The sequence below is a fragment of the Centroberyx affinis genome, unplaced genomic scaffold (genome assembly GCF_046629955.1).
Source record: "Centroberyx affinis isolate AG114_WGS23_722 - 3 ecotype Tasmania unplaced genomic scaffold, CSIRO-AGI_Caff_v1 ptg002773l_1, whole genome shotgun sequence".
In the NCBI taxonomy this organism is placed as follows: domain Eukaryota; kingdom Metazoa; phylum Chordata; class Actinopteri; order Beryciformes; family Berycidae; genus Centroberyx; species Centroberyx affinis.
Window position 1 is genome coordinate 52079 of NW_027280931.1, and position 21209 is coordinate 73287.

Genomic DNA, 21209 nt, shown 5'->3' on the forward strand with positions numbered 1-21209 from the left:
CTTCGCAGTCACATGTAGTCACTGGTACTTCTAAGTAATTGCTCTTTCCCACTTCAAAATCAGAGCACTGGATTGCCCTAATTTAACAGCAGAATTGTTGCTGTAGGAATGCACACAAACAAACATGCACATGCAGAGATACAGACAACAACAACAACAACACACACTCACACACACATACACACACACATAAACACACAGAGCAGTACCCGCAGTAGGTTTCCTGTGCGTGGCTCTATGAGTCTGATCTTCCTGTCCTTGCAGGTGGTGGCCAGCAGGCTGCCGTCTGTGTTGAAGGACAAGGACAGGACCACGTCTGTGTGGTGGCTGATGGTCCGCACAGGGTTCTTGATCACCTGCTCTGGACAGTCCAGGTTCCAGATCATTATCTGGGGGGCACACACGCACACACACACACACACACACACAGACAGAGAAATTTAGCTACCGACTGGCAATTTGCATTTGAGTGAAAATGATCTGAAACCATGAGGTAACTTATTAATTGCTTGTGATGCTGTGCTTCCAAATCAAACTCCAATCGCATTCCTAACTATTGTACAGAAAACACTTACATCTTGACATCTTTTCACACACATTTTCCCAGAACAGTGCAGCAATGTTCAGTGCATTGCAGTGTAGCAGCAAGCACCATGGTCCTTATTGCGATCTGCTATAAAATGCTGTGACCTGTTTGGCTGCATTGTACAACTTAATTGCTGATATGCTACTTTCCAAGTTCATTTCTTGTTAGCTTGGATTCTTTTGTGCAGGTGTGTGTGTGTGTGTGTGTGTTTGCATTACCTGGTAGTCATAGGCGGTACTGAAGAGCACGTTGTTAGCAGTGGGGTGCCACTCGATGAGGCCCACTCTGCGGCTGTGACCCTGCAGCTCCTTCCATGGTACTGTAAGGTTCTTCAACACACCATGAGGAGGGATTTCCCACACCTTCACCTGTTACACACAAATCAACCAGCTACACTTAACACTTCGAAATCTATGCAAAATGTACAATACAGAACACAAACTAGCATGCACGGTCTACTGAACACGGAAAATATATGACACAGCCCCAGACACACTTTGTAAAAATAATAATATTAGGACGAGACAAAACCTGTTGACTCTTCCTTTCTCTTTCTGTCTAAAGGGATTTTGTTTTGACCCACTCTGCTCAGTCAGAGCTATGGAATGTGTGGAATGGCCTCGAGAAGGCTAAACTGCAAAGCAATAAAATGATCACCTTGCTCCTACATGCTCATATTCCAGGGGAATCATAACACCTCAGTGAACCACTTTGAAAATGTATGTATGGGTGTGTGTGTGAGTGTGTGTGTGTGTGTGTGTGTGTGTGTGTGTGTGTGTGTACTAACCGTGGTGTCCTCGGAGCAGGAGGCTATGCAGTAGTCATTAAAGGGGTTCCACTTGATGTCTAACACGTTGCCTCTGTGGCCTGATATTCTGGGGTGGTGAGGGTCCACTTTCCCTGTCTGACAGACAGACGCAAACACAAAAAATGAATTAAAACACAGAACATGCTAGATGTTACTGTACAATACTACATGCATGTGTTTCTGCCCAGGCAGACTGGAGAGGGCTGTTCAACGATTTGCTGGAAGTTTTTCATTCCATATCGACAGATTTAAACACAGGTGCACAGTTCATGATGTGATGTAACCCAGAGAGTGGCCAAGTGTGACCCTAGCTCTCAAGAATCTGAATGGGACTGCCTCATCTCTGCAGGTTAGGACAGGTAGCCCAGCCCTGCAAGCAGCCAACACTTTCCAGCTAAATGTAACACAGGAGCAAAACCTCCATGACATTAAGATGAAATACCTTATCAGAGAAAACAAATTAGAGAAAATTATGTTTGTAATATCATGGTATTTGATGATCCTGTTACAAGTGAACAGTCTCACTGGAGTTTTTCTGCCCCAGGTATATTGCTAATTATGCTACTGTATGAACAGAACCCTCTTTCAGGTGTTTATATAGATCTCGCTCTCTCTCTCTCTCTCTCTCTCAGAAACACGCGCACACACAGAAACACACACCTGCGGCCTGATTAGTGCGTAGGAAAGGAAGGTGTGTTTGGCATAAAGGAATGATGTAACCATTGTCCAAGGGCTGTTCTGCCAAACCGCCTCCCAAATACACACAAGTAGAACATAAAACGTCTGTCTGTGTGTGTGTTCACGCGTGCATGCGTGTGTGTAATGCACTTGCTCCACAGAACAATAGCTTATCTGTGAGTGTCAGCGCACACATGCACATAGGTGGGATATGAAGGGGGGTGGGTGCTTAAGTTTCACCTCCCTGAGACAGGGAGAAGGGGAGGAGGGGAGGGTAAAAAGATGAGTTATGTCATTCCTAAGCTCATGTGTAATTGCTGCCCATGCCAGGAGGGTGGTGATAAATTCACCGACTCCTTTTAAAAAGAGGGAGACAGAGGGAGAGAGGGAGAGGTGTTCAGTTTGATGAATCCCTCTGGCCTGGAGATATACAACAGGACTGTAAATTCAGGTGAGGAGGGCCAGCTGAGTTTATTTGAGAGATTACTGTAGCTATTGATAACACCAGCGAATGTGATAAAAAGCATGAATAATGTTTGGAATAATATCTGATTAATCACATTTAAACCCAAGTAGGTTAGGGAGATAAGACAGAATAATGAAAGAAAAAAGGACCACATGCGATGTGTAAGTAGTATTGGATTAGCTGCCAGGCATTTCCTGGCATTTAAAGACTCTTTTGGCTCCGCCACTCCTGTGCTATTTATACTCCGAGAGCAGAGCTGTCATGGCCAGGTGTGCCGTGTGCAGGAGCAAAGAAAAAATGATGCTAAATGTTGAACAGTCAACACAGGAAATTAATAAAAACAAGAGTTTGGCAAAAAAATAACCTTGCACAGTGTAGACAAAAAAAAGGGAAGAAAAACATGAGACAATTTCATAAAAGAGGAACACTCTCTCTTCTTCCTATCGCTGCTGATCTGAACTGACACCCTCAACCAGAGACTTCTGTTTTCTTCTGTTGGACCAAGGCATTGTTCAGTATGGTAGCAGAGATGTGAGATAATGAGGTTATTTTTGCAGCATTGTTTGACAGATGAACAATTATCAGTGCTTCTCTCCCCTCGTAGCAAGAGACAGCCAGCTTAATAGAATGATGTAATTCACAATGATAAAAATCCATCAGCCCTTAATAAATTCCAGTTAGTTCTACGTTTTAAATGATACTTTGCCCTCAGTGGATTTATTCAATATTGTCTCCTTTCAGAGTAGACACAGGCTCAACACTGACATCAATATCACTGGATCTACTCTTGGCATTATGGGTGTAATACTGTATATACTGATTTCGACAGACCTTTGAAAGGCCAAAATCAGCTGACTGTATAATCGCACTGAGCTATCTGATGGGTCTGGGAAACCTGCCATGATGTAGAATGTATTAGGCGGGCGGAGATACTGACGTGATGGACAGACAGGACCAGGAAGGCCCCTCCCCCGGCACACTCGGTGATGACAGCCAGGAATCGTGGGTTGACAGCACAGAAGTGGTTGTCCTGGACGCTGCGTGTGATTGGCACGCCATCATAGCAGCTCTCCTTGGTGGCGGCCTTACCAAACACGTGGCGGAACTTGGAGCTGCGGTACTGAGGACGCCATGTCATCTGAGGGGGGCGGGGGGGCGGGGGGGGGGGGGGGGGGGGGGGGGGAGAGGGAGAGGTCAGTGAAGGAGAATCATCCATCTGTCAAAGTTAATTTGATGGGGCGTTTTTTTTTTTTAGGTGTTACTACTCCTGCTCCTATCTCACAAGATCAAAGTACTGTTAGTAATGATAGATCCTCCTAGCTAATAGCCTCTAGGCATCAAAACACTAACAACATTAACTCTGCAGTAGCAAGACACTCAAACCCATATGCTGTTTGATACTGTCAAAGGCACCATATTTATTACATCAAAACAGAGAAAATGGTACAGTTATCAACTCTGCTATAGTAAACGAGTAAGGAGAGCAAAACTGGAAGATTTCCAAAATCCTGAGTCTCTTTTTAGGCGCTCTCCTCAGGAAAGTCGATGCATATGTCATTATTGTGAAAGATAAGTGGCTCTGGTACATTGGGACCAAGCCTGGCCAGCCAGCATGTCTGCTCTGCTACTCTGCCCGCCTGCTGCACGGTCATTATTTATGAATTAGGGGTGGAGGAGGTTGATGTACATGATGTTAAGTACAATATGGACCCTAAAGGAGGGGAAAACAAGAGTGGGCAGAGCAAAGACAAAGGACAAAAGCAGAGGAACGGGAGGCAGACACTCATCATGCCATCATGTTATCCTACAAATCACCAATCAGTGTCACCTAAAAACATTTCCTGTACCCAATGACAACATTTCCTTGATTTCTGTGCACTGGCTGCTGGCCATTCAGTTGATGGCTAAATAAATATGACCAAGACGCAAACAGAGTGACATCACGGTGACGGAGGTAAAAATAACAGCATTTGGTTAGGATGATGCGGGCGTGGCTGCAGCGGTGCTGCTGGACCTGGCTTCAACTGAAAGAAGTGAGCAGAGGGGGAAAAAAAGAGGGGGAATGAAACTGACAGAAGGAGAAAGTCTGGAATTAACAGTGAGAGAAGCCCAGAGGAACAGAAAAAGGGGGCGGGCGGAGATCAAGACTCTCCACATCTCCGTTTACTCTCCCACCTCTCACCTTCTACCCCCAGGCCGGCGGGGAGAGCCAAGCGCTGCCACGCTGGAATGTCTCCCTACCTGACAAAGAGCTTCATTAACCTTCTCAGGTGTGCGAGTCCAACCGCCCCAAAGACGCTATCAGTCACATGCATGGAACTACCCTAGCAGCTGCAATTGCACTATCCACACAGTTAACTGAATAAGCCAAATACTTCTAATAAAGAAAAAACTGTATACATGCAGGGTGTGTTTGCCAGGGGGAGAGATAGGAGGAGCTCTCTTCCCTCTTGCCCTGCAGATGGGGACCTTGTCATCCAGGAGGCAACTACCATTCCCTTCAAGAAGTGCTTCATCATAGGATGAAGAAAATCGATCAGAATGGCTAGGTTTTTATTGGCACCTTTTTTCTTCTTCAAATGGGCCTTAACTACGCCAGGAATATGCATCCCAACCTTTCTCAATATACTTTGTATTTACTTGCATTTGTTTGTATCAACCTTCTCTAATTATGTGGCTGTGTGTTGCGATGCACAGACACTAAAAATGCATACCTGATCATTATCACCGCTCTGTGCCTCTGAAAGAAAATCCACCTGCCCTGTTATACAATAACAAAACTATTAGCCAAGAGGACTTCCTCCTAGGAACTTCAAAATGCCAAAGAGCACAAGAGCCTGACCGTAAGGTATGAGAGGAATGAACCATTGCCTTTCTATGTATGACCAAAATTATGAACCATTGCCTTTCTATGTATGACCAAAAATATGAATCCTTCAACCTAGGAATGCCTATATCTATTCAAGGCCTGAATGTGACGGATAGTAAATTCCTTGCAATTACAAATACATGGGGAGGAGAGCAAATGAAAACATTTGGGTTGACATAATCGGTATAGATGGATGGCCTAAGCCTACATGACACGAGGGAGGCGCTTCCACGGCACAACACTAAGACATCTTGTCACATCTGAAGCAGGTTGTAATCATGCCAGCAGCAGGCTGAGCATGGCAGCTCCATTTCAGCTGGGTGCTGCAGCAGGTACGCAGCACGCTCCGCGGTGGGCGGCCTGTCTAGGCTCCACACAGAACTGATGACGAAAACACTATTCTGGCTATTTTTACACCGGCTTCTTGCTGATCAAAAGACAGTCAGGCACCTTCGCCAACAGCTCGATGATGTGATTCATGAGGCTGTTTTTGACAGGCTTTATGTCTCCAGCAAAATAAAAAGGGAGATACAGTAACTTTCCTTTTGTCAGACGGAAATTTATTTTAGTCTGTAACCGGTGAGTCACAACTGCAACTGGGATATGGGGGCTGTAAAAACTGCCATAAAACTAAAGTCAAAACACAGATATGACTTTAAAAAAAGATATATGTCCGGTAGAGCTGGATTTCAGACTATTTGGGCTCCATCTGTCCTTTGCTAGATCGATGTGTTTGTGTCTTTCTGTGTGTGTGTGTGTGTGTGTGTGGGGATGTGCAAGGCATACGCATTCACCTAGTCCTCACCTACCGTCTGTCTTCTAAGCACCTCATAACTCATAAACACATACAGTAACAGCCACTCCTCTCTTTGGCTTGCCATTGCAAGTAAAGGCCAAAGGCTTAGTGCCGGGGGAGGGAGAGTTCAAAGTTTACCTGCGGTGTCAAGATACTGGTTACTTAGAAATGCAGTGCCTAAAGCCATGAACGTTGTGACACTTCACCCTCAAAATCTCCTGGTCCTAAGGCTCCCGCCAATCTACTATCAATACCCTCTTCCAACCGTCTGCAAGGCCTTCTGGCCCTCTCCTATCATTACAATGGTGACCCCCCCCACCACCCACCATCCCACTCCAAAACCCACTATCTACAAGCCAAGCATGAGCACACACACCCCTCCATTTGCCCTTTAATCCGAAGTTGGGTTAGCTGTAATGTTTTGTAAGCACTCAAAGTGAAATTCAAGACGAGGAATGTACAGGTGTGAACATATGCAGCAGCAGTGTGTGACAGCGTATGTGTATGTGTGTGTGTGTGTGTGTGTGTGTGTGTGTGTGACACACTTCCCTTGGTTTAGGCGGTCTGATATCATACACAGATGACAGCCTACAACCTTTGTCTTGTAATAGGATAAGAGCTACTCTGGTAATCCAATAGGTGGTCCCTTCTATAGAACGCACATGTGACTGAGTATGAAAGGATATGAGGGGATACGTCCTGGCAGTGTGTCTGTGTGTGTGTCTGCGCGTGTGTGTATTTGTCTGTGTCACTCTATCTGTCTGAATACCTAGAGTGAGCTCTTAGCTCTCTGCATGCAGCGTGTTCGTAAGCTGTTACAGAGTTTTGAAAGCAAATATGCCAAGCTGCAGTTACACATTTCCTATGGTATTGGAAGCAAAAACTCCTAGTATGTCACCCACAAAAAGGTTCACATGCACACACACACACACACAAACATAAAGACAGATGTCAGCTTCTGTAAAGTCAAAATCATACCAGTGCATTAACTGCAAAGTCCAACACTTCCACACACACATCACCTTAGTGTAATAATTCTACCTGTTTAGTTTGAAATCAACTTTGAAACACTGGCATCCAGGTTTGTACACCCAGATCTTCAGCTAGCATACAATAGTCCTTTATTCTAGGTAGCTTTTTTTTTTTACGAGTGTATGAATTCTTGAGCAGACAAAAGTGAATTAATGATTAACTAATATGGAAATCTGGTAGGTAGGGTGTGGATATGAATTAAATTATTTCACTTATAAATGGAAAAAACATTCTCATGGGCACCCATTAAACATGGGGTTGTGATGGGGATCCAACAGGTTTCCCAATATGTGCTCATTGGCATTCTCATTCATTTTTTTTAAAATTGGGTGGCAACATCATTTAATTTGTATGTCATGGCCCTTTTTATAGCTGAAGGATCCAAACCACTTCATTTCTCTTTCAGCCTATGTCAAGGACAAAATAATACTAAAAATTACAACAAAAAAATGGCAACAGGAATCATTCAGACACATTACTATGAAAAACATTTTGTAAATCTGCTATAAGTGGATATAAAGATGTTATTAAAAGGTATTCTATAATAGTTTGGTCCCCTGCAGGTGCAAAGGTGAATAAGGAATCAAAATCAAAACAAAGACAGAACCTGTCTCAACCACCCATGGAGGTCCCATAGTGAACCATAGAGAGATGCCATTAACTCTCTTGGGTTCCCCGTAGGAGTTTTCCATAATCTCCATTGAAGAGTATACACAATTCTTGTGCTGCAAGTCCATTAGCTACTGAGGAACATGCATATATAATATGCAAGACAAACAGTTGCACAACATGGATGCACTATACACAGTGAACCCTACTGCAAACTGGCACAGGACACAGATACTACACACACACACACACACACACACACACACACACACGCACGCGACACCTCTACAGTACAGACAGAGGACTGGGAGGGCAACATATGTAAGCCTTGACATGAGAAATAGGATACTGAGCTTAATGAACAGAACTCTAACAGACTGCAATTCAAGCCACAAGGCACATATTTCAGTGAGTGGTAGTGTCTTGAAGGGTGGATGTCACCATAAATAGCCATCTGTGATTTTATACTTGACTGGCACGGTGGATGATGTCATTTTCACCGTTGTGGAACCGCTTCAGTTTCAGATTGACAATCTTTTTTGTTGTAGTTAGCAAAAACAGAAAAACTTCCATGCTTACTGCAGTGAATATGCAATTAGACAAAACTAGAATAACATCAAGTCAACTATCCAAAAACTTGAGGAGAATTAAAAGAAACAAAAAACATTTTCCAATATACACACATATTTGAGAATTTAATTCTGTTGCATCTTGTTCAAGCCCGTCTGACTCACATGCACTCCTGACTTTCAATCCCCAGGCGAAAACGTGAGCTCACACACACACACACACACACACACACACACACACACACACACACACACACACACTCAAGTCGCAGAGAACCGGTCAGATATGGAAGGGCGAGAGGGTAAACCTTTAAGATAGAGCGATCGAGAGAGAGAGAGAGCGATCGAGAGAGAGAGAGAGAGAGAGAGAGAGAGAGAGAGAGAGAGAGAGAGAGAGAGAGAGAGAGAGAGAGAGAGAGAGAGAGAGAGAGAGAGAGAGAGAGAGAGAGAGAGAGAGAAAGAGAAAGAGTAAGAGAGAGCATGCAATTGAGCAAGAGTGTGTATATCAGGAGCAGTACTCACCCTGTCTGGTGAGTTGTCACTGTGGATGGCAGGCAGGCAGACAGAAGAAGGAGCAGTAGTTCCTTGAGTGAGAGAAGGTAATGTCTCTCTCTCTCTGAGTGGCTAGCCACAAATCACTCTTCTGCTTCTCTGTCTCTCAAGCACATGGACCAACACTGCTTCTAAACACACACACCAACACATAGAGCTAGGAGCAGCCACGGTATGTGTAAACCTGGTCCAACCAACCCTGTCCAAACTCTTCCTGTCCAGAGGGTCCAAGGTCCCACACCAACACAATCCACATGTACAGAAGGAGACAGAGGAGACAGTGTGTGTGTGTGTGCTGCATGTAGGTGAGTGCGTGTGTGAACAAGCAGGGGAGAGTGCACGAGTGTGTACACTCCCTAAAAGGGTGGTGTCTACAAGGGGAGAGAGAGAGAGAGAGAGAGAGAGAGAGAGAGAGAGAGAGAGAGAGAGAGAGAGGCAGGTAATCACACTCCCACTCTTCCTCTGAGTGCCACTCCCTCTCTTCACTCCTCCACAGCATTTGCTCACTCAGGATTTCTCCCTCTATCTTGGACATAGAGAAGACAGGAGGAGGGAAAGAAAGCAGCAGACACTCTTTCTTTTCTTTGGCTTTCTTGTGCCTTCATCCTGTTTCTCAATAACAAACGACGCACTTGTCAGACAGGTCTTTATAACTGAATTTGTAATTAATAAACACACACAAATGGCTTGTATCTCTCTAAATGTCTTGTATTTTCCTAGCCACTCGCTCTTGCACCATCATTCTGATGTGTAGTATTGCATGGGCACTGCACTCCTTAATACTGGTTGCTTGTTATTTTAGTGATCTAGAAATGTAAGCTTATTCTACCATAACACTCACTGTAAGAGCGCCAGCAAAATGCTTAAAATGCAAATCTCCATACACACACCACAACACCAAGCCGATATTTCCACGTAATTTCATAATGTCTGGCAGTCACTATCAAACCATCTGTCATCTGTGAAGGCAGACATGACACTCTTCAAACTATGAGCCCTCGGGTCAAGAGAAAAGGTACACATTGCACAATGCATGCACAATTGAATTGGCTGGATTGATTGGTAGCATGCCCAGCTGCTACAGAAACCCAGCCACATGGGTTCTGCTGGACAGCAGTGGTAAAAGAAAAACATTACATAATGGCACATTAGCAGTAGGGGTAGGAGAGGCTAGGCTAACAGGTCGATATGAGGACGGTCAGTCAGGGGGAAAAAAGCTGGCCATCGACAGCTGGCCTTCACGCAGTCAGACGGGGGCGGAGTGGAAGGACTGATCGATCACGTTTATTGCACAAACATGCATGCACACACACATTGGGAAAGCACACACACACACACACACACACACGTATACACTTGTGATAAAGTTAGCCCCAAATACATCACCCCCAAATATAGACACAAGTCCAAGGGTCATGCAGTTTCTCTGAGATAAGGAACAGGACTTACAAACTGGCAGAGATGTGGGAAACTGCTTACTCTCCACAGACACTGGTGCCGGACACACCGATCTTTTGGATTTGTTGTAATCAGTATGCACATTCCACACACACACACACACACACAAAAGAACATTAATGGACGATGGCCATTCCTATGTATTATTCCACCTTGAAACCCATTAGCCTGCAGAATAGAACAGAAATGGCCATTCTGATACTGAAAGGACTTAGTAATGCTTGGAAAGCCTTACAAAAAAAAAGTTAGTTGCTCATTTTTTTGTATTTGGTTTATTTTAACAAGAACAGTACGCATTAATAAACATTGCTCAGAATGTAAACGTGCCAGCGTTAGCCAAAACCCTATTTTTCATCTGTAGTCCCTGGCCAGATGTTACACAGGCTCCCTAAAAACCTAACTACATGGCATACACACACAAGCAGAGTCAAGCTAGTGTGCAAACTAGTGTCCCTCTGCCAAAGGGGCGTTAAAGATATCAGAGGAACAGACACTGGTGTGATTGGCCAATGCCACTATCTTATCAAAGAGGACAGACTGAGCACTGATTTATGACGCTGCTGGCATTGTAGTCCTAGAGCTCCACTCATTATTATATACTGTATTTCCTTTCATTCAGCTCTTGGCTCTGTATTAAACCCTGCAGTGTCAAGTGTGTCTCTCTGGCAATTATCAATAAGGACAGGGCATGAGTCCTAATAGCTTGGGACTCTTTCCAAAGAGCTCAAACCAAAGGCTTGCTCTATAATCACAGATCACACAGTCACAGACTAATAGCTAGCTACTGTGAGAAACTAGGACAGTCTCTTTGACATAACGGAGCCACAATGACCTTCCCTTCCTCACTTTGTCATTGCTGATTAGCAGTCTGACTCTGTTTTGACGGTAAAACATCTGGTTTCAGTGCCAAGTGCAATCGTTTTTTCCTGCTTGGTGCTTAAAAAACTGCTGTAGTGCGGCTTGGGCTTCGAATAAGTGTGTGAATACTTTAGCTAAATGTTGTGACTATGGGTATACAGGCTGCGAATGCTCAAGTGTTCACCGAGTGAGCAAATACTGCATTCCCATTCAAGTACATGCTTAAGTGAACAGGTGCAGTCGATAGTTGCATAAGTCATCTGTGGTACTGAAGCTATTGTAATCCAGTGTACACAGAAACCTCCATTAAAGACAGATTCATTTACATGAGTCCTCATGAAAGCAAATAAATGAGATTAGTTAGGGTAACACCTTGCTAGAAAAATCTAAATGTTAATCCTTCTGCATCACTTGGTACAACACTATTACCTGAGCAGTGAGCAGCATTGTGCATGAGAAAAGCAGAGTGAAGCTTCTCAAACTTGTCACCAATTTGCCTGTTGCTTTCCTTGCTGGTTTTGATGGTTTGCTGTGCAAATGAGGAGCCGCACCCACCCAAACACACAGGAAAGCTACCGATTCACCACTGAATTGTAAGTCATCTTACATATCAAACAGTCAACATGTTGTCCTCCACTCGTGATGCAGCAGTCTTTTCATGCAGTCAGTGAAAACAAAATATCTCCAATCATATGTGTAAGTCATGAGTGTAAGTTGAAACTGCAATAATAACTTGTGTCAATAGTGCTTCTACTGAACTAGTAGATCCACTCTCTGCAACTTCACACTCCTTTCCATAGACGATGCACAGAATGTCACTACTTCGGCACGCTTGGTCATTGTTGATGTTGATGAAATTTATTTAATGCAAGTTTGTAAATGCCAGATCTCGATGGCAAGACAAATACTTCACTCAAGTTTTGTCAAGATCAATTGAAACGCTCCCACTAAACCACAACATCATACTATAAAGCACGGAATCTCTGTCTGTGTGTCCGTCGGGAATCTCTGTCTGTGTGTCTGTCACATATCTCGAGAACCGTTCATCCAATCTACTTCACACTTGGCGGGTGTATTGCTGGGGACCCAAGGACATACAGTGTCGGATTTGGTGCAATTTGGACACGTGACACGTTCAATATTAATAAACTTTACTCTAATAAACAAGCGAACAGCGCTCTGTGCAGCAGCGGGGCGAACGGGCACTGCACTAGTTTGTGAACTTATTAGCATGTGTATAGAGAAACTACTTTGCATAAGGACAAGCTTATGTAAAGTAGTAATAGTAATAGTAATAACACACGCACACGCACAAAATGAAGATATCGCATGAACAATGAAGTTTCAGATCATAATCTACTCATGTGTCTGAACAGGCCAAGCTGGGAGTAAGTACACTGATGCAATCAGTGGGCTAGGTATCTGTGTCTGCACTAGCCTAAACCTGAGACAGAACACCAACACACGCACACACACACACACACACACACACACACACACCTTTCAGTATTGCCATCAGCTACTCAAGTCAAGTCAAGTGTCCAACCTTGTTGTTATGTGTCTTGAGTCTTGTACTTGCAAAAGTTTGTACCTTTAAATTTCAGGGCCAAAGAGTGTGCAGACGGTTGGGTCAGGGGTGATGATGGATTTTGTTGTGATCCATTCAGTCACTCAAGGAGATCGCAGATCAAAGACAGAAAAGTGAGTCAGCAAACAGGAGGTGACATAGGGAACAAAGTATTTGATGAGATATTCAATGTTCATTGCAAAACCTTGTTCGAGACATCTGCGGTTCCAGGAGTAGCGCCGCATTTCACCATATGGATGGATAGAGTACATTGTGTGATGATGATCTCACCTCCAGTTACCTTGCATGTTGAGTCACATGTTAGCATGCCTGTGCAGCAGACCCTGTTCTTTCGTGGCTGATTCATTCAGAGATCTGCACTAAGGTGGTTGTTTGACACAATTCCCGTTCAGTGATATCACAGCCACACACTGACATCAACTTTGGCAAGTGAATGGCCAATAATCCACGGATTCAACAGAGTTCAGAGCAATGTTAGAGAGGAATGTGCACTTGCATGCACGCACACACACACTCACTACTCGCTCACACATCTATGATGCCCATATACACAAAAAAATAAGCCTCCACACACACAAACCTCTGTACAACTATAGCAACAACAAACATCTGATGAGCTTGTCAAACTGAAGGCCAGATCAATCCCTTTATTGACTTACAATAAGAGGGTCCTGTCTGAAGACATTCTGTGGGTTGTATTGCACACAGCACATAAAGATAACATGAGAGAGAGAGAGAGAGAGAGAGAGAGAGAGAGAGAGAGAGAGAGAGAGAGAGAGAGAGAGAGAGAGAGAGAGAGAGAGAGAGAGAGAGAGAGAGAGAGACAAATAGAGTTGAGGCCTTGAGGGAACTTAGCAACATTTCAAGTGTTTCACCTTTGTTGATTATCTCGCTGAATCGGTACTGAAGCAACTCAACGTCTTGAAGAAATTTTGACATTTTACAACCCGTGGCCAACCGGGCGTAATTACGGATCATATCACATCACAGTGTGGAGGTAAGAGTGTGGCTCAGGTCACAGCCTCCAGAGGATTTCTGTTATCTGTATTAATTATGACAGAGCTAAGCCGCTCTCCAGACAGACAGTGGCCTTTGCAGCAGAAGCCCCTGACACAGTTTAAAAAAATGTAATTTGCTGCTGCTCAGAAAACACTCATCTCATCATAAAATGTACTCCACATCAAAGAGAAAGGCAGATGAGGTTTGGTGTTCTAAAATGAGAATGAAAATTGAAAAAAATAAGCATTTCCCTGTAGGGTTGACTTTGTTGTTAATTGTAATAAATATTCAATGACAAAATGGCTGAATGATGATCAATTATTCAGCAAAAGCGATAAGAGGCACCCTCTAAGAGACAGAGCAAACAAGTCACAAGGATCTTTATCACGCCATTAAATTACTGCAATGTCAGTGAGCTTCACCAGCTAAGGACGTCCATCCTAGCCATAGTAACTGTAGTCAAGGTGAGTTTCACTTTCTTAGCCACCAGGGAATTAGCTTGGCTTTATATAGGCTCAGCCTCTCCATAAACAATACTCAGACAGTATACTATGGCAGCACACACCCTGCTATCAGACTGAATAATGCCTCTACTAATCAGATCACCCCCATTAACTAACTGCATTAGAGTGTTGTGATACTAGAGTGTGCAGTTGGCTGACATACTAGCACTGTTTTTGCCTCTATCATCTCACATGACAAAACAATACATTTCACATATACTTAAGAATATCATTAGAGAAGCATTTGAAAATATACACAAATTGGCTACAAAATGTAATTCAAATTCATATTTTGATTGGCTCAAAATATATTACAGATATACAGTACTTGCAGGTATACAGTATGTTGTTAACAGTGCATAGGAATAAAATGCATTTGCCATGTCCAAAATATACTATGAATCAAAGCCATCTGTGTGTACAGATATATTTTTGGACAGTTTTTGTGTATTTCAAAACATGAAAATACACAATGTATGTATGAAATGTATTTATTTTAGTATTTTAGTAGTATTAGATTGATGTGTGAGCTTCTACAGACGAAACGGCTTTGACCCTCCCCATGCTACTATAGCTGCTGTACTTGCTGGTTGAAGTACCCAGTCCTAACCTTGGTAATTCTGCACCAGCCAGTAAAACCTTGTATGAACAGAGTTCGAGTGCAAACACCGTGTTAAGTCTAATAACCACTGTACATGGATCCCATGTCAGGCTGAATGCTTACATTTGCACTGACAGTCTTCTTCCTGAGGTACACCATTAAGGCTACTTTAGGCCTCTGGGGTCAATATGGTGAACACACACACACACACACACACACATCAGTGGAGGAGGCCAACCTCTTCTCCCCATGAATAATGAATCAGCCTGTTCTGATCACTGACCCATCTGCCCCACAGTTGTGACCCTCAGACTCCAGAAACAACACAACACACTCTGACTGGACTATAGTGCTTTGCTCCTCTCCAATTACCAGATGTGCTATAGCTGCTAATATACTTCAACAGAAGAGTGAAACATCTATTTGACGATTTTCTATCTTTATTAACAGATACGGTCAACTCTATAGACATGTATTAACACTGATAGGGAGCCAATAGGCTCAAAGAGTGGATTGACTGTAATTGAGTTCCTCCACTTGAGGCAGTCTCAGACTGAAGTGTCCTAATGCAGCGCTGAGCTTCACTCGATCCTGCGGCCTTCCTGGTGTCATCTCCTCGCAGCCTTTAAAATTTGTACATGGACGCAGGGAGCTTTGGCGTTGTGTAAATCCACAGACTCTCTTTTTTTGAGTAATCCCCTCCCAGTATCTCCCACGTGGGAGCAGCACCAGATAATCCGCAACAGTGGGACAGCTGTCATGTCACAAACGTGCAGGATGGCCTCCCACGACTGATCTGAGTGACAACAATGAAGGGAGGAACGGTGGACTGGAAACACATAACATACACAGACAGATCTCCTGCTGAAAGATTCAATAGGTTTTGAATGTAGCATGTTGTGTACATGACTCATCCCTGTAGAGATGGTTTGGCAGGGCAGCTGAGTGACCACTCAGCTGTCTGTGTGTGTGTGTGTGTGTGTGGCAATAACAGTGAGAGGGTTGTGGTCTCTGTCACGTGCAACTTCTGCTGTTACATAAGAGCATTTTAGGATTTCCTAACCATTGTCAGGACAAGTACAGTAATCATCCTTAACATCCACCAACAGATTGTTTTCTAAAGCCTGTGCACGTAAATGTGGTAGATTTTTGTTTTATTATTCAGTTTATACTAAACTGGAGAGAGTGAGCTATCAAGCATGAAATGATAACTGATTCATAACTACAAAAAATATTCATTAAACATGTCACTGTAGTGTCCAAGATCAGACTTAATTACAACAAGCCAAACTTACAAATGATGAATCTACTTAAAATTTGAACAGCCGCCCACTTGATGGGAGGATGTAATAATTATGAGGTCTAATCATAACAATTATGAGGTCAATCCATGTTCTCACTTCCAACTGTGTCCAAAATAAAGGTCACACTTCCCTAGTGCCAAAATAAATTAGACATCACAATGGAGCCTTATTGCAAAAAAAAGGGGGGGGAAATAAGGTATCGGCCAGAATTTCTTATTCTGTTTTTACTTGTTATTGATGCAAGAAAAATGAACAGTACTGAGATGAAACAAAAATGCAAAAGTTATATTTTCATTGGCTTGGTTCAACTTGGGGTCCTACAAGAATTAGGATTTTCCTCTGTTTATATAAATATACGATCAAAGACCTTTAATGACATTGTTAACATTTGATTTTGTTTGAGTGGTTAAAGTTATTGGATTTTCAAAAATCCATTCTCTTTTATAGGCTGTTTCAGACCTCATCTCAGGATAAGCATTTACATAAGCTTATCGCAAAACATCATGAGGAACATTTTTTTTATCCTGAGCCCTGGAACAGTATACTGGGAAACCAAATCATAAAAAGTGGATAATATGGGAGTTTTAAAGGTATATAATCCAATCTGTGTTCACTGACAGTTTCAGTACAGCGGGGTTGATCATCATGACATCAGCTAGGCAGGCAGGCAGGTCTTCATGAGTGACGACTGGTGTAGTGAACCAGAGGAGGAGGAGCGGTGGAGTCACAAACTAAAGGCCCTTGGCGCTTAGTAGTGGAAGTGTGGTCATGTACAGGGCATCAATTAAGTGGCAAAGTCAGGTTCTCCATTGCCTAGAGGCACAGCGTCTGGTTTGACTCTTGACACCGATAAAGCAACAGAGGGCATATGAGATGACATCATTCACCTTCAGGCTGTCCCGTTTGGTGACTTGAGCAAAAAACCTCTGTGACATAATCCAGCATGAGGGCAAGGAATACACGCTTTGGTACACACACACACACACACACACAGTTTTCAATTGCTGCTACAACAAAAGTACATGGATTTGCCATAAAGCTTCTTGGATTTCTGTGTTTTCCTCTCCAAAATAAAACTTTCTACCAATAGCTAACGTTCTCTGCGGTTACATTAGGACCTGCCTTTTGTCAAGTACAACCCATTCAAGCCAACAGACAAACCAAAGCAAGAAGCTTCCACCAGCTATTATCAGTAAAATGAAAATAAAGTTTGATTTTACACAATTACGGCTTAAAATTGGCGCCCTCTTCTTCATGGGAATACCTCGTCATATTTAGACAGTTTTTATTTCAACATATTTACTTAGAAAAATAACTACAACAAAGGAATAATAGCAAATATCTCACGATAAAAGCACTGGCAAATGATCTACAGCGATGTAAAACAGTAAGGGAATGGAGGAAATGAGCAAAAACTCCAATCAGACTGGACCTGCCCTTTAAAGTTGGGACACTTGGTTTCATGCTGTACAAGTGAAGTACACTAACAGACTCAACAGCAATCTCCATTCAGACTGTTTATCAAAAACATAATCCCAAACAGCACTCTGCCGTATTTTAATCATGAGTTGTGAAAACAGTGATTTTGTTGGCTAAGCTGGCTCTTCCTCAGAGAGCAGCAAGTCCTGATGGGGCCAAACAAGTCGGTCTACAGAATATCATCACCTCATGATGTAGTTAGCGTTCAGTAAAAAAAAGCCAAATATTATTCACTCAAAATGTATTGTTTTTTAACCTGCATATTAACAAAAAGCTTTTTAGTTTTAGCTCAGTTTCATTTTTTTCACAGTCTCGTTTTTATTTTCATTTCCGTTTACGACAATGTTTTTCATGCTTTTAATAACCCCCCCACCCACCCAAACACACACACCGACACCCACAGTGACCAGGTTACATAATGACACACCACCTTGTAATTGGTTTCTTCACCTCTATGTGGATAGCAGATAATGTCCCATCTGCGTGCCACAAACTTGACACATTCTACAGAGCAAAACACTGCTGAGGAAAGTTGAGCGTACACAGCACCAAGAAAGGCAGACTTTTACAATATTTTTCAGCTAAAGCCTTTGAATCACTTGCATGAAGTTGAATGTACAGCAATGTCATGAATCTTACCCGCTTTATGATTCAGTGAGACTCAAAACATCGACCTTGTATTGCATAGTATAATGTTCTAGTCAATATTAACACACCACTGAGGTAATCAAGGCACAGTGTTTGTCTAGAATACAAGCTGAACTTCCTATTAGTTAGTGATCACTTTATTGCACGATGGCGCCATGAGAAAGACAAGAAAGACGTTTTCCCTAAAGAGAACGCCTGCCAATCAGGCCTTCAGGTTCAACGGTATATTTGCTCAAAAGCACACCTTCAATTCAAAGCAGTCATTACTGCAGCGAAGGACTTTGATACCTGCAACCAGCACAGAGCAACTTGGCAGAAGCTTGATATCAGTTCTAGTTACTGTGTACGGCACAATGCCCATTAGGTTATGACACGGTTCAGTCACATTACAGCTGCTGGCGTTCGCTACAAGACGACTAGGCGATGTCTAGTTAACTTTTATAAAGGATAGAGCTCAGTACAAAAAGGATAAAGCCTGTGCCTCAGGTTGCCTTAGCTGAGGTTCTGTACAGCAAAATGCATAAGTAACACACAATTCACACTGGTTGGGCAGACTGGGAGAATGCCAGGTATGTGTTAACAGTCTATGTGATAACATGCCACAGATACGGGCTAGCGCTTTATGGCCTCACATGAAAAGCGCTGTAGAGATTTCACAAGGGACAGAGGGAGAATAAAACAAGAGGTGTGCATCTTCACACACACCTAAACCTCCTCATTACCCAACACTGACTGGCTGTATGATAACTGGGACCATCGCTGGGACCATCGCCCAGCCAAGATGCTTTTTATCCCTTTGACCCTCAGTTTGAAAGCCAGCTACAGGGGGTGAGGGGGGGGGGGGTTCTGTTTCTCACAGTGAAGATGTGTCTTGTGTCTTCCATGAGCCAACTCATCTGGGTAATGCTGATCCTGGCAAGTGTTCACTATTAGGCAGATGACAGGCCTACTTAGGAGGATTTGCGGCTTGCATGACGCTTCTTCACTCCTCATTATCCTCAAAAGTCATTACTGCAATGGTCACACTTCCCACTTGCCCCTGTGCTCGGCACATTACTGTCTTACACTGACAAATCATTAGGTTTATGATTGAAATGCTGGTATGACAATGATGCACCAGTGTTTTTGACATGTAAAGGTCTTTTAGCTCAGGGTTTCCCAAACTTTTTCAAGTCATGCACCCACAAATAGATATGCATTAGATCCCTGGACCAACACTTGACATGATTTTGCCCTAAGGAGCCCCGGCTAAAAATATTTTTGTGGTTAGTTATGATTTAGTACAGAATTGCATAACTGTCTGTGCTGCCCTACAAAGCCAAACAGCCAAACAGCATGAATTGGTGAAACTGAGAAAAATGACCTCACCGTTTATCTCCTGCCCCAATAAAAAAGTGTTTGGGTACAGAAGTGGATTCTAGTATATCATTTAGTAGCATTTATTGTTGAAATCTAAAGCCTAATCATGACCTTTGACCTTTAAAAACACACAAAACTAGTTCCTGCTGATTTGATGTTAGCTTTTACAGATAGTAGGTGGGAAGATAAGTGGAGAAAGTGAAAACTCTGATCAGAACAGTCATTTTGTACATTCTCTCCCTGTGCCAACATCTAGTGAGTGAAATAACAGTCAATTTAACAGTGAATCCCTACTTTAGCTGATGCTGAACTGCACTTCAATCAAAACAAAGTGGGGACTTGCCCCTGTTGAAGTGATGTGTCATACCAATGCCATTCTATTGTGCTAAAAGAGGGGCAGTGGCACAAGTCCTGGATGTATCCCACTACTTCACATGTGGTGAACATTAGACTCGGGTCATTAAACACATGGCTTTCAAACTCCTTCTTCTGTTGTCCTGAGTTTGTTTACGTCTGTCCAGACAAAAGTAAGGAATAACAATAGCCCCAAACCATCTGGTGAACTGGTGGCCAGACAGAATACAGCCACCCATGGGGCATAATGACAGATATCACATATGTATATACTTCAAAATATGTTTTGAGATATGCTGCAAAATTCACAAAAACAGGCCAAAAATACATATTTGTACATATAGATAACATTCATTCAAAATATGAGTGGTAAAAATTGATATACTTCCTCTGTACCAACATCACAGAGGAAGTAAAAGTATTTCCAGTGTCTAAAAATATATTTTGAATGCATGGCATCTACATGTACAAACACATTTTTGTCCATTTTTTTTCTAGATTTTGCAACACTTCCCTAAAGATATTCTGGAGCAGTGGTTTCAAAACTAGGGTCCGGGGTCCTGAGGGGGGTCCTGAGGGGTCTCCTGACAAAACGAGGAACAACTTAAAGAGTAATTCCACACTAAAGCACTTTTATGAGTTGTAAACTCAATGATTTAATTGATTTGAAGTTGGCACAGTGAGAGAATGATACAGGAGTTTCTATTTTGATCAGTTTCACTCTTCTTATCGACCCACCTACAGTAGAGTCAGTTATCCAGCTCTGCAACAAATCACCCAACAACTAAAATCTTTTCAGACAAGACATGGAACAGACAAAAACAATATGACAAGAGGGTCCATGGCCTAAAGCGGATCTATCTGGGGATCCTTAACTCCTTATATGCTCTATGTGAAATGCGTTTTATTTACAGTATGAGCAGCCGCCGAGAGAAACCTCCGAGATAAAAAAAAAAACAAAAAACACTTGTTCCCAGAAATGTTCTAACAAACACCATCACACGCACACGAAATTTGGAGTTCAGCTCACTTTTCCCCTTGATGTATTTTTAGCAGCACTGGTGCCTTTCCACCACTGGAAACAGCCAAACCG

The 21209-nt window shown here is 42.9% G+C and overlaps 1 protein-coding gene across 3 annotated transcripts in view; it reads right to left on the reverse strand.

The window, feature by feature from the left end:
- coro2aa (coronin 2Aa) overlaps positions 1–21209 on the reverse strand; it is a 30017-nt gene that overhangs the window by 8436 nt on the left and 372 nt on the right. The window contains exons 1-5 of one of the 3 annotated variants that reach the window (XM_071535843.1): positions 10322–10330; positions 3476–3676; positions 1374–1490; positions 805–954; positions 210–389 (exon numbers count right to left, since the gene is read on the reverse strand). In XM_071535843.1, the coding sequence (XP_071391944.1) occupies positions 210–389; positions 805–954; positions 1374–1490; positions 3476–3676 (648 nt within the window). In that variant the 5' untranslated portion in view covers positions 10322–10330. Of the gene's footprint in view, positions 1–209; positions 390–804; positions 955–1373; positions 1491–3475; positions 3677–8935; positions 9253–10321; positions 10331–21209 lie in introns of those variants that run through there. The other 2 variants (XM_071535842.1, XM_071535841.1) reach the window with 2 other exon arrangements.